The sequence below is a fragment of the Microtus pennsylvanicus genome, chromosome 8, assembly GCF_037038515.1.
Source record: "Microtus pennsylvanicus isolate mMicPen1 chromosome 8, mMicPen1.hap1, whole genome shotgun sequence".
NCBI lineage: Eukaryota > Metazoa > Chordata > Mammalia > Rodentia > Cricetidae > Microtus > Microtus pennsylvanicus.
In genome coordinates this window covers 105,563,891-105,576,731 of record NC_134586.1, presented here as the reverse complement: position 1 = coordinate 105,576,731, position 12,841 = coordinate 105,563,891, and the positions used below count along the sequence as shown (strand labels likewise).

The 12,841-nt window shown below is 49.5% G+C and overlaps 1 protein-coding gene across 1 annotated transcript in view; it reads right to left on the bottom strand.

The window, feature by feature from the left end:
* Notch3 (notch receptor 3) overlaps positions 1-12,841 on the bottom strand; it is a 44,814-nt gene that overhangs the window by 23,657 nt on the left and 8,316 nt on the right. The window contains exons 7-20 of the mRNA XM_075984282.1: positions 10,549-10,704; positions 10,268-10,453; positions 8,995-9,108; positions 8,578-8,691; positions 8,004-8,237; positions 7,775-7,885; positions 5,404-5,596; positions 5,172-5,323; positions 4,409-4,522; positions 3,916-4,071; positions 1,447-1,672; positions 1,075-1,276; positions 797-944; positions 385-569 (exon numbers count right to left, since the gene is read on the bottom strand). Coding sequence (XP_075840397.1) covers positions 385-569; positions 797-944; positions 1,075-1,276; positions 1,447-1,672; positions 3,916-4,071; positions 4,409-4,522; positions 5,172-5,323; positions 5,404-5,596; positions 7,775-7,885; positions 8,004-8,237; positions 8,578-8,691; positions 8,995-9,108; positions 10,268-10,453; positions 10,549-10,704 — 2,291 coding nt within the window. The remainder of the gene's footprint in view (positions 1-384; positions 570-796; positions 945-1,074; positions 1,277-1,446; positions 1,673-3,915; positions 4,072-4,408; positions 4,523-5,171; positions 5,324-5,403; positions 5,597-7,774; positions 7,886-8,003; positions 8,238-8,577; positions 8,692-8,994; positions 9,109-10,267; positions 10,454-10,548; positions 10,705-12,841) is intronic.

Sequence of the window (12,841 nt, the reverse complement as noted above, 5' to 3'; positions counted from 1 at the left end):
CTGAGCACAGTACTGTGTACACCCAGTGCACACACACAGACACAGACACATACCCACAGGAGAGATAAAGACTGCTAGGTCTGGCTGCGCACGCCTCTAATCCCAGCACTCAGGAGGCAGAGGCAGGAGGATCTCTGTGAGCTCAAGGCCAGCCTGGTCTACAAGAGCTAGTGCCAGGACAGGCTCCAAAGCTACAGAGAAACCTTGCCTCAAAAAAGAAAACCAAAAAACAAAAACATACAAACCAGACATGCAGACTAGGGATGAAGCTCAGTGGTAGAGTTCTCACCTCCACGCATGAAGCATTCCTGTTCCCCCACCAGGCAAAAGAAACACACCATGCATGATTAGCTTCTCTTCCCTCTCCCTGGGATGCATACTTACCTCACACACATAGCCCCCCATGTAACCACGGCAGGTGCCCCCATGGTGGCAGGGCTGGGCTGTGCAGGGGTCCACTTCCTGTTCACAGTGACTGCCGGTGCGGCCCTCTGGACACATACAGTAGTAAGAGTGGTCCTTGTCTACACACTGCCCACCTGCCTGACACAGCTTCTCCAACCGTACCCCTGAGGAGCAGACGGTGATGTCAGGTGTGAGGCAGTCATGCACCCTTCGCTCTTCCGGCCCACATCACACACACAGCATCCCAGCTGTCTCCCCACCCTGGCCAACTATACCACAGTCACACACCTCATTAGATCCACATGCTATGTGGCCCCATCGTTCGACTAATACTAGCAAGAGATATGCACCATCCTTCAGCCCCACACACCCGACACATGCTGCCCCTCACCCATCTGGGCTGCAGCCTCTTTGCAGGGTAGACTTTTTATGTCACACAGGCGGCCACTCCACCCAAGGGGACAAATGCAGTAGGCCCCAGCCTGGACACAGCGACCCCCATTCTGACAGGGTGACTGGCTGCACCAGTCCACCAGGTTCTGCAAAAGAAGCCCTCAAGGTCAGTGCTGGGAGAGACCCTAGAGACAAGGTGGGCTTCTCCCTTCAAGACGCCCCACAGGCACCACCTGGTTTCTGGACTCTTCCCCAAGGACCTTAGCCACCACCCACCTGACACAGATTCCCAGTGAAGCCCTCCCGGCAGGTGCACTGAAACCCTGGGTGGGTAGGATTGCAGACGCCCCCATGCAGACAGGGCCGGGAGAGGCAGGGGTCGGTCTCATATTGGCAGTGGGTGCCCGTGTAGCCAGGGCGGCACAGACAACTGAAGGAGTTAACGTCATCCACGCAGGTTCCTCCATTGAAGCAGGAACTGGAGAATAAGACAAGGGGGTCAAGCTCCACCACCTTGAAGGCCACCCGTCCCAGTCTGGGCCTTGCAAGGACTGGAGTCTGACTTCCATCCAGCCTTGCCTTTTCCTCAGACAGATGCCAGGTCAGGAAGCCCTCCCTGGTCCCCATTCTGCCACAGGCCCCACCCACCTGGGGCTGCAGTCCGGCAGGTCATTCTCACAGTAGAAGCCTCCATAGCCAGGTGGACAGGTACAGGTGAAGGAGGCCACGTGATCAGTACAGGTGCCAGGGCCACAGGGGTTGCTCAGACACTCGTCCACATCCCGAGCACAGCTAGGACCAGCAAAGCCAGTGAGGCAAGAGCAGGTAAAGGAGCCCACGCCGTCCTGGCAGGAACCACCATTGAGGCAAGGGTCTGCAGTGAGCAGGAAGGATGTCTGGTCATTCCCTATGCCCACATCAGCCCGCCCTGACCCAACTACACTTCACACAGGGGAAAACTCAAGAAGAAGCCAGATTCAACCCGGAGGATTTTTTAAAATCTCATTTGGAGGAGGAGGAGATGGGGAGGAAGAATTAAGATGGGAAGAGAAGAGGAAGGGAGAGGAAACTGTGTTTGGGCTGGGAAAAAATGTATTAATTAATAAAAGTAAAATTTAAAAAATCCCCTGTGAGTTATAAAGCTGGCCCTAGCTATCCTGAAATTCAGAATCTGTTATGGAATATTCCTGTACACTGTGTGAAGATGTGTCACTGTGACTGGTTTAATAAAGAGCCAAACGGCCATTAGCTAGGCAGGAAGAGGTTAGGCGGGACTCCTGGGGACAGAGAACTCTGGGAAGAAGAAAGGTGAGGTCACCAGCCAGACACAGAGAAAGCAGGATGGGCAAAACAGAGTAAAGGTAACCTAGCTGCGTAAAAGGATACAGACTAAAAGATATGGATTAATTTAAGTTGTAAGAACTAGCTAGAAGTAAGCCTAAGCTAAAGTCAATCTTTCATAATTAATAATGTCTCCATGTCGTTTTGTTGTTTGTTTGTTTTTTCTGTAAACTGGCAGCCCAAAGAAAAATCTGCCTACAAGAATCCGCAGGTTCAACCAGCAGAGGAAAGGGTGAAAATCAGAGATCACACAAATGCTGCACATAAAAACTTAAAAACTTTCCTCTCATTATCCCCTAAGCAACAGAGCATAGGAAACACACGCATAGCATCTGCACTGTGCTTAGTGCTTAGACTATCCGGAGAGTCCAAGAAGGTGGTGCAGCAAGTAAAGGTGCCTGCCACACATGACTGACTGCCTGAGTCCAATGCCCGGGACCCACGCGGTAGGAGATAACCAACCCCTAGCTGTCCTGTGGCCTCCACACATACATGAACACACACACGCCATACACACAATAATAAAATTTAAATTAAAAATTAAGTCTAAATTGGTAAGATGGCTCAGCATGGGCAAGGCACCTGTCACCAAGCCCGATATGCTAAATCAGAGCCCCAGGTCCCTTAAGGTGGAAGAACAGAATCCCCAAAAACTGTCCTCTGACCTCTACATGTAGCCCATATATACCCACACACATGCACACAATAATAAGAAAATGTAAAAACATTTCAATAAGGGGGCTGGAGAGATGGCTCAGAGGTTAAGAGCATTGCCTGCTCTTCCAAAGGTCCTGAGTTCAATTCCCGGCAACCACATGGTGGCTCACAACCATCTGTAATGAGGTCTGGTGCCCTCTTCTGGCTTGCAGACATACACACAGACAGAATATTGTATACATAATAAATAAATAAATATTTTAAAAAAAGCATTTCAATAAAAAGTAAGATATCTATAGATGACTGAAAGTCTTTGGTATGTAGGTTATTTGCAAACATTAAGCCATTTTAAAATAAGGGGCTGGAGTACCCATAGAGTCTGGTATCCCTGGAAGCTCTGGGGCCAATCTCACAGTACCAAAGAACACATGAACTTCTAATGCCTGCTCAGATTCGTGAGCTCAGTGCAGACTTGTGTGAACAGTGCAGCCACGACCAGCCATGAGGCTAACGGGCCCTTGGTATTGCTGCCAGTTCAAATTTAAAAAGCAGTAAAATACATTTAGCAGATTCAAATTTTCAGACTTATATATGGAAATTAAGATATTTTTCTTTTTTGTTTGTTTTTTGTTTTGTTTTGTTTTGTTTTTTGGTTTCGCTGTGTAGCTCTGGCTGTCCTGGAACTCACTCTGTAGACCAGGGCTGGCCTCAAACTCACAGAGATCTGCCTGCCTCTGTCTCACAAGTGCTGGGATTAAAGGCATGTGCCAGTCACCACTGCCCAAAAATATTTTCTATATTGGCTTAAGTAAAACATTTTTTAAACTTTTTATAACATTTTTGTAATTTTTTATTATTACTTTGTGTGTGTGCATGTGTGTGTGCACGTGTGTGTACACACGGTATTTGTGTAGAGAGCCGAGGACACCTTGTGGGATTGAACTCAGGTCATCAGGCTTAGCAGCAAGCCCCTTTACCCGCAGAGCCATCTCACCAGTCCACTGTTTATTCAGCAGTGCTACAGGTGGAACTAAGGATACAGCAACACAGTGCCAGGCACACAATATGGTTTGATGGGTGGGTTCCCTGGGGAAGCACCCCATGGCTCCCTGCACTTACTGGGGTCACAGTCGTCAATGTCCTGATCACAGAAAGGGCCAGTGTATCCCCCATGGCAGATACACCTGAAGCTCCCAGGCAGGTTGGTGCAGGTACCATGGGGGCCGCAGGGGGAGGCACCAGCACACTCGTCCACATCCTGCTGGCACCGTGAGCCTGGAGGTGAGAGGGGAAGTAATTAGGTAAGAGAGGTAAAGTGGGGTGTGAGGGGGGCCTGTAGCTCAAGAACCCGCAGGCTGAGGCAGGAAATGGCCATCAAACCTCAGGCATTACAGCATTCTCAGCCCCAGATGGCTCCCTCTTATCCTGAGCTGTGAATGTCTAGATCCAGCTCTTTTCCCAGAAGGAAGGACCTTCAAAGGCAGAACAGGGGTGGGTCCCATTTGGCTTCCCAAAGAAGCAGGAAAAGAAGGAAGAGGGAAAGGAGGAGGAAGAAAAAAGGAGGTAGAAAGGGAGGAAGAGAGAAAAGAGAGGAAGAGGGACACTGGTGTACCTTGCCAGCCTGGGGGACAGGAACAGACAGTCAGCTGGCCGGAGTCAGACTCACAGTGGCCTCCATGCTCACAGAGGCTTGAAGTACAGGGGGACAGCACCTCACACTGACGGCCTGTAGAGAACCAGCAGGATTTAGACAGTCTTGAAAGACACACTGCTCCCGTCCCCCCAGCCATGGAGTCCCACCCTGATATCCAGAAAAGACCAAAAAAGAAAGAGAGAGAGAGAGAGAGAGAGAGAGAGAGAGAGAGAGAGAGAGAGAGAGAGAGAGAGAGGAGAAGGAAAGGAAAGGAAAGGAAAGGAAAGGAAAGGAAAGGAAAGGAAAGGAAAGGAAAGGAAAGGAAAGGAAAGGAAAATGCAGAGGGGTTGGAAAGATGGTTCAGTATTTAAGAGCACCTCATGCCCAATCATAAGGATCAGAGCTCAGACCCCAGCATCTATATAACAAATTGTAACCCCAGTTGCAAGTCAGAAGGAAACAGGGGGATCAACGGGGACTCATTGGCTTCCAGCCTATCCAAGAAAGTACAAACCCCAGGTTCAGGGAGAGACCCTGCCTCAAAGGAAGAGATAGAGTGGCAGAAGAGGACACCTACCCCTCTTCCGGATCTAGCCCACACACACAGGCATGAGCACACAGAGACACACGTGGGGGGGGGGGGGAGAAGGGAGCGCGGAGGACAAAGATTTAAAAAGAGTAGAAAGGAAACATGAGAAACAAGGGTATCAGGGATTCTGAGGAGGAAGGTGGGGACACACACCCTGAAATCCAGGGGGACAGGTACAGTGGAAGCCTCTTCCATCACTGGTACAGGTGCCGCCAGCCTGGCAGGGCTGGGACTCACAGGCATCTGGAGCCAGGCTCTGGCTGCAGCGGGGGCCACTCCAACCAGGCTCACACACACAGCGGAACCTGGTGGGGGAGGCAGTCAGGGGTGGCAGGTGACCAGAGAGACAGCAGAAGAGGGGTCCAGTGTTGGGGAGGGGCCTCACCCGCCAGATGCATCGTGGCAGACTCCGTGACTGCAGGGCTTGTGTGCACAGGGATGATTCGCAGGCAGGCAGAGAGGAGGCAGGGAGCCAGGTGGGCAGAGGCAACGGAAGCCGTTTTCCCCGTCCACACAGGAGCCACCCTCTCCACAGGGGCTGGATGCACACTCGTTAATCTCCACATTGCAGAGGGGCCCTGGGAAGCATACATGCAACTTCATCCCAGAGCCAAGACAGTGGTGCTGACTGAGGGAGAGGAAACACTTTGTTCTGTATCACACAGCAGCATCTCCATGTGGGGCCCACATTCTGATAACAGGGTGAGAACCTCAAACCAATGAGTGAGCAAGCTCAGGATGCCACGAAGTAGGTGCGCTCTCTCTCTCTCTCTCTCTCTCTCTCTCTCTCTCTCTCTCTCTCTCTCTCTCTCTTTCTCTTTCTGCCAGCCTCCCTTCCTCCTCTGTCTCTCCATCATCTCTCCTTTCTTTTCCTGCTTTTTAAAAAGTTTATTTATTATTTATTTATTTCATGTGAGTGTTTATATGTACATTAGTGCACCGTAGTGTGCGCCCAGTGCCCATGAAAGTCAGCAGAGGGCATTAGATTCCCAGAACTGGAGCAACAAGCAGTTGTGAAACACACTGAACATGGAGAAATAGAATTGGTGCCTACATAGAGCCGTCTACGTTCTAGATTATTTGGTACAGGAAAGTACTCTACAAGTTACCAAAAGAGAAACAAGAACACCAACCCAAAGCCTAATGGTGGTGCTGCACGCCTTTAATCCCAGCACTCAGGAGGCAGAGGTAGGTGGATGTCTGAGAGTCTGAGGCCAGCCTGGTCTACAAGATCCAAAGCTATAGAGAAACCCTGTCAAAAGAGAGAGAGAGAGAGAGAGAGAGAGAGAGAGAGAGAGAGAGAGAGAGAGAGAGAGAGAGAGAAAACGAACACCAACCTGGCCACAAACCCTTTGATCTACAATGGTGTCCTGCCTCCAAGATCTGCTAGTGTAAAGGAGCCCCTTAGCTTGTGGGAGTAACCAACCAATATACCAGCCAATATTTGATTTGACTTAAGGCCTACTCAAAATGAAACCAATACCCGACATTTGCCTCAGAAGCCAAGAACCTGAGACCAGATAGTCCTAGGACCTATGATACAACCAAATACTACTAATCTTAAGAGAAAAACAAAGTAGTGAAAAAACATCATCAGAGAAGTTTCCTCCTGTAGCAGATGGGAACAGATACAGAGAACCACAGTCATTGTGCAGAGTGAGAGACCTGGGAAACTCAGCCTTAGGTGGATGGGGTATCTCCATCAAATCTCTCTCCTCGGGGCTCAGGGAACCCTGAGGAAGAGGAGGCAGGAGAGTGGAAAACAGAGGGTATGGAGGAAACGAAGAAAACAAGGCCCTCTAAATCAACATGTTCAAAGCTCATATGAACTCACAAAGACAGGGACAGTATGCACATGCCTACACGGGCCTGCATCAAGTCTTCTGCATATATATTATAGTTTCCAGTTTATGTTTTCTGGGATTCCTGAGTGTGTGGGTGAGTGGCTCTCTGATTCTATTTATTGTTGTGGTCATTGTTTTGGTGTTTTTCTGAGACAGGGTTTCTCTGTGTAGCCCTGACTATCCTGGAACTAGCTCTGTAGACCAGGCTGGCCTTGAACTCACAGAGATCCTCCTGCCTCTTCCTCTCAAGTACTGGGCTTAAGGGCATACACCACCACCACCCAGCGGGTATCTGATCCTTGTGTCTTCTCCTTCTGGTTTTGTTTTGTCATTCCAATGTGTTGGTTTTGTTTTGTTTTATTATATTTTATTTTATATTTAAAAAACAAAACCAAGCAGTTATGAGCTAGCATGTGGGCACTGGGAACTGAACCCCAGTTCTCTACAAGAGCATCAGAGCCAGCTCTCCAGCACTTTCTGTGCTGTTTGGCTGTGAAATGTGATTTTGCCATGTAGCCCTGGCTGGCCTAGTACTCACTATGAAGCTCAGGCTAGCCTCAAACTTGCACCAAGGCTACCTTTGCCTCCCGAGTATTGTGGTGACAGGCGTACATCATCACGTCTGGCCCTAGGAAATCTTGTGTGTGTGCAAATAAAGGGAAAAGGGGGATGACAAAATGGTTCGCAAGGAAAAAATGCTTGCTACCATGACTGAGTTGGATCCCTGAAACCTATACAGTGGGAGAGACCTCACTCTACCAAGTCGTCCTGTGAATTTCACACATACACAAACAAATAAAATGTAATTTTTTAAAAAAAAAATAAAGGTGGGGGGAAGCCCACCCATAAGACACTGGAGCTTAATCCTCATGCTACAAGGCCCTCCCCACTCCATGGCAGCCATCTGCCCACCTGTGAAGCCTGGCTGACAGACGCAATCATAGCGGTTGATGCCATCGTGGCAGACACCAAAGGTACAGGGGTTGCTGGCACAATCATCAATGTTGACTTCGCAGTTTACACCTGCAGGGAGGGGAATAGAGCAGGGAGTTGCCACTATTGTCAAGCACCACTTCCAAACTCCTCACCAACACCCACGCACACACCCGTGTCCGATTCCCGTCACAGCCCCAAACCCCACCTGTAGTTCCCGGAGGACAGCGGCAGAGGTACTTGTCCACCAAGTCTAGGCATTTGCCACCATAGCGGCAGGGCTGGCTGCGACACTCATCCACCTGGCTCTCACAGCGTGTGCCCGTGTAGCCTGGGGCACAAGCACATGAGAAGCTAGCGATGCCGTCGACACAGCGCCCGTGGTGGCAGGGGTCTGGAGAGCAGTCGTCCACATTTCGCTCACACAGGGTGCCCTCAAAGCCTGCAGGAACAGGAGGGTACCCACTTGTCCATGGCTACAGTCTCAACCCAACTCTAGCTCGGTTGTCAGGCCGCGCTCCTTCTCCCTCCCCTTCCACCCAGCTCCAAGTGCTGCCACCAGAAGATCCCCCTTTAAATCCCACTGCCAGCTGCACCCTGAATCCTGTCCAGATCCCTGCTGACCTGCATCATCAGCTATACATCGGGTGTCACTCGCCCTGCCCTGGCCTCGCTGAAACCCTCCTCTGAGGCTGTCCCTAATTCTGTTATTGGTCCTCGACATCCACCAGCCTACCAGCCCACCTTGTGGTTCTTGCCACAGTCTCACGGTCCACCCTTACCCTCTGCACAGCGACACTCATAGCCATTGGGCTGGTCCACACACTTGGCGCCATTCCGGCAGGGAGTGCTTGCACATTCGTCCACGTCCAGCTGGCACGTGGACCCACTGAATCCTGGGAGTAAGGCGTGAAGAAAGGTGACATTCATAATCAAAGCAGGCACCCTGCCTTATTTGAGTGGGAAACACCCCCCCTTGCTTTGTTTTAAATTAATTTCAGTGTACTCAAGGCCAGGGAGACGTCCCAGAGGAGAAAGGGTTTGCCAGTGAAGCCCAACCACCTGAGTTCGATTCCCAAGACCCACATAGTGGAAGAACAGAACCCACCTACACAAAAAAAGTAACTAATTAACTAATTACTTTAAATTTCAATGTGTCATAGCCTGCCAGGCCAGGCTCCCTGCCCCAGGATCCTCACCGGATGGGCAGGCACAGCTGAAGCCATTGACGCGATCCTTACAGACGCCACCATTGACACATGGGCTGCTCTGACACTCATCTATGTCCACCTCGCAGTAGGTCCCTGTGAAGCCTGAAAGCGGATGGGATGAGGCATGGGAAATTCCCCTCGGGGGTCTTTTTCTCTTTAGTTTCAGGGCTTTGATTTTGTTGTTGTTTCGTTGAGACAGGTTCCTTCTGCATACTTTGAGCTAGCCTGCAACTAATGATCTTCCTGCTTTGGATACCCAAACGCTAGGATTACAGGCGTCCACGAGCACAAACTCAGATTTAGTCTCAAACAACTGAACCTTCACCCGGCTGTGGTCTCATGTGGACCGAGGTTGATGAAGCTCCCCCTCCAATACCATCTGGCAAAATTCTGCTCTGGTCCTGCTCCTACCTTATCCAGAGTCACAGGGTTTTACCCTAAAGACACAGAACTTGCTCCCTCTCTCCAGCCAGGAAGTTTTACTTTAAACCTAGGTTGGGGCCAGTAAGACAGCTCAACAGATAAGGACACTTGTTGCCAAGGCTGACAACTGGATCCCTCATGGTGGAAGGAGAATTGACTCCTGACAGCTGTCCTGTAATCTCCACACTCACACCATGCCATGAACTCATCAGTGCATGCATCCATATGTACAGACACATGTGTGTTCAAGCACACATACACACATGTAAACGAATGCAATTTTTGAAAGAAATATTGTTACCAGGCACAGTGGCACATACCTTTCAATCCAATGTTTGAAAAGCAGAGGCAGGTGGATCTCCGTGAGTTCAAGGTCAGCCTGGTGAGTTCCAGACACGGTCTCACTATGTAGCCCTGGCTAATCTGCAATTCCCTATGTACTGAAAGTGTTATAGCTGACTTGAAATGCTTTATGTGTGTGTGTGTGTGTGTGTATGTGTGTGTGGGGGGGGAGCATGGGTATCCTCAGAGGCCAGAAGAGGGTGGTATATCCCCTGGAGTTAGAGCAACGGGCAATTGCAAACTGCCCCATATGGGTGCTGAGAACCAAACTCACTCCTCTAGAAAAGAAGGAACTACTCTAAACCACTAAACTACCTCTCTAGCCCCTTCTTATGTTGTTTTATTTTATTTCATTTTATTCAAGACAGGGTGTCATTCATAATCCTAGAACTCACCATGTAGACCAGGCTGCCTCTGCCTCACAAGTGCTGGAATTACAGGCAAGTGCTTCCATGCCCAGCCTTCTGGACCCACCCAAGCCACAGCCAACACCCACCTGCCATACAGATGCAGGTGAACTGGCCAATTCGGTCAAGACATGTGGCCTGGTTGCGGCAGGGCCCAGACAGACACTCGTTGACATCCGTCTCACAGCGAGGTCCAGTGTAGCCACGGCCACACTGACACAGGAAGGAGCCCTGTGTGTTCACACACCGACCCAAATGTTCACAGGGGTTGGCACCTGCCGAAGAAAGGCACAGGCAGGATGAACATGGCCAACCTCGGCTCAGACTCTCCCCTGTCTTCAGACTCATTTCCAGAGGGTGCCCCTCTCACCAATGGAGCACTCATCCACGTCCTGGTCACATGCCCCTCCAGTGAAGCCAGGTGGACAGGTGCAGATGGCCCGACCACTCACAGGGTTGGTGTCACAGATAGCATCCTCGTGGCAGGGGTTGCTAACACACGCATCGTCCAGATGACACAGGAGGCCTGAGAAAAGGTAAGCCAAGATCAAGATGCTCCCTGAGCCTTCTGGGGAAGAAGTTAATATAAATGCCTCATATCGAGGTGAGTACCCAACCACAATGCAACCATTTTTTTTGTTTTGTTTTTGTTTTGTTTTTGAGACAGGGTTTCTCCATAGCTTTTGGTTCCTGCCCTGGAACTATCTCTTGTAGACCAGGCTGGCCTCAAACTCACAGAGATCGGCCTGCCTCTGCCTCCCGAGTGCTGGGATTAAAGGCGTGCGCCACCACCACCCGGCAATACAACCATTTTTTTAAAAAATAATTATTTATTTTATGTGTATAAGTGCTTTGCCTGCAAGCATGCAACATGCATCCGGCACTCTAGGAGGTCAGAAAAGGACATCGGATGCTCTTGATATAGAATTATAGATGGTGGCCACCGTGTGGGTACTTAGAATTGGACCTGGGTCCTTTGCAAGAGCAGCCACTGCTAACCCTGCAGCCACTTCTGAAGCCCTTCCTAGCACATACATTTAAACAAGACGACAGCACCAGGTTCTCCTCTATGAACTATGACCTCTTAGGGACTCAGGTCTTAGCAGAGCTTAGGTGAGCATATCCCTGGCACTCTATTTAAACTTTAATCTCTCTTCGGGTCCCTGAACAGAGACTTGAGTGGGGCGGTAATCACTGGGTCCCTTTGTACTCTTTCCAATAAGACTGAATTGAATATATCTGCTTTTTATTCTTTGAGAGAGAGAGAGAGAGAGAGAGCGCTTGTCCCCAGGTCTGCTCAAAGTTCCCACACGCCTAGCATTTGAGGAAGAAGGTTGGTTCTAAGGATGGAATCACAGCACTCTAGGCATAGAAAGCACGAATGGTGCCACCGAGCTTCACTCCCAGCTGTTAGCTTTTTGTTTATTATTACTTTTTTAATTAATTCTAATTTTAATTAATTCTCTGGGGGGTTTGCACGTGTCATCATGCATATATAGAGGTCAGAGGGTAACCTGGATTGCTGATGCTCTCCTTCTACCATGTGGGTCCCAGTGATGGAATTCAGATTGCCAGGCTTACTCAGCAAGCACCTTTAACCCCCTGAGCATCAATCTGGCCCATCTCGCTTGCTTCCTCTTTTTGTTGTTGTTTTGTTTTGTTTGTTTTGCAGGGTTTCTCACCTGCCTCCCAAGTGCTGGGATCAAAGATGTGCACCACCACACCTGGATGCCTCCTGTTTCTTGTTTATATTATAACCAGCAGTGTATTCAGTATCTACTTTATTTTATTTTAGTTTTGTGTCTGGACAGCCATAGGTACTGGGAATCAAACTCTTAAATTTTTGGTTGTAAGCCTAGCCTTTAATGGCTGAGCCATCCCTCCAGCCCATATCTGCTCTTTCTTAAGCCACTTACTATGAAAAAAATTGAAATATACAGAATATGTTTCACATACAGAGCATTTGGTTCACTATTACTTATCTTTTAACCTGTTTCTTCTAAATCATTTGAAAATCACTTGGAAATGTTTTACAAACAAGTCACCGAGGGCTGGAAAGATGGCTCAGCAGCTAAGAGCACTAGCTGCTCTTCCAGAGGAACTCATTTTGATTCACAGCACCCATGAGGCAGTTCAGAACCATCTGTAACTCCAGTGCCAGGGGATCTGATTCATTCCTCTGGCCTCTGAGCATACCAGTCACGCATGTGGGACCAGACATACACGCAGACAACACAAATACATAAAATAAACTTTTGGGGGGAAGATCAAGACAGGGATTCTCTGTGTAACAGCCTCAGCTGTCCTGGAACTCACTCTGTAGACCAGGCTGGCCTCTAACTCACAGAGATCTGCCACTGGAATTAAAGGTGTGTGCCACCATTCCCCGCTACCCAGTACCCCCCTTAATACACTCTGCCCTTTCTAACTGCCCGAGGTGCTGCCTCTTTACCAGTCAGACATCTCAGTAGTTCCCCAAGTCCAGTGGCATCTGTCTTGGACTGTATACCAGTCCCTCACAGGACAGAGGTTCAGCCTGCCTCCCAAATCCAGCATACCCTCCTTCTCTCCCTCCCTCCCTCCTCCCTTTTTTCCTTATCTTTGCTTCCCTTCATGTTAAGGACTGAACCAGGGCCTGGTGCACACTAAGCACACGCTCTACT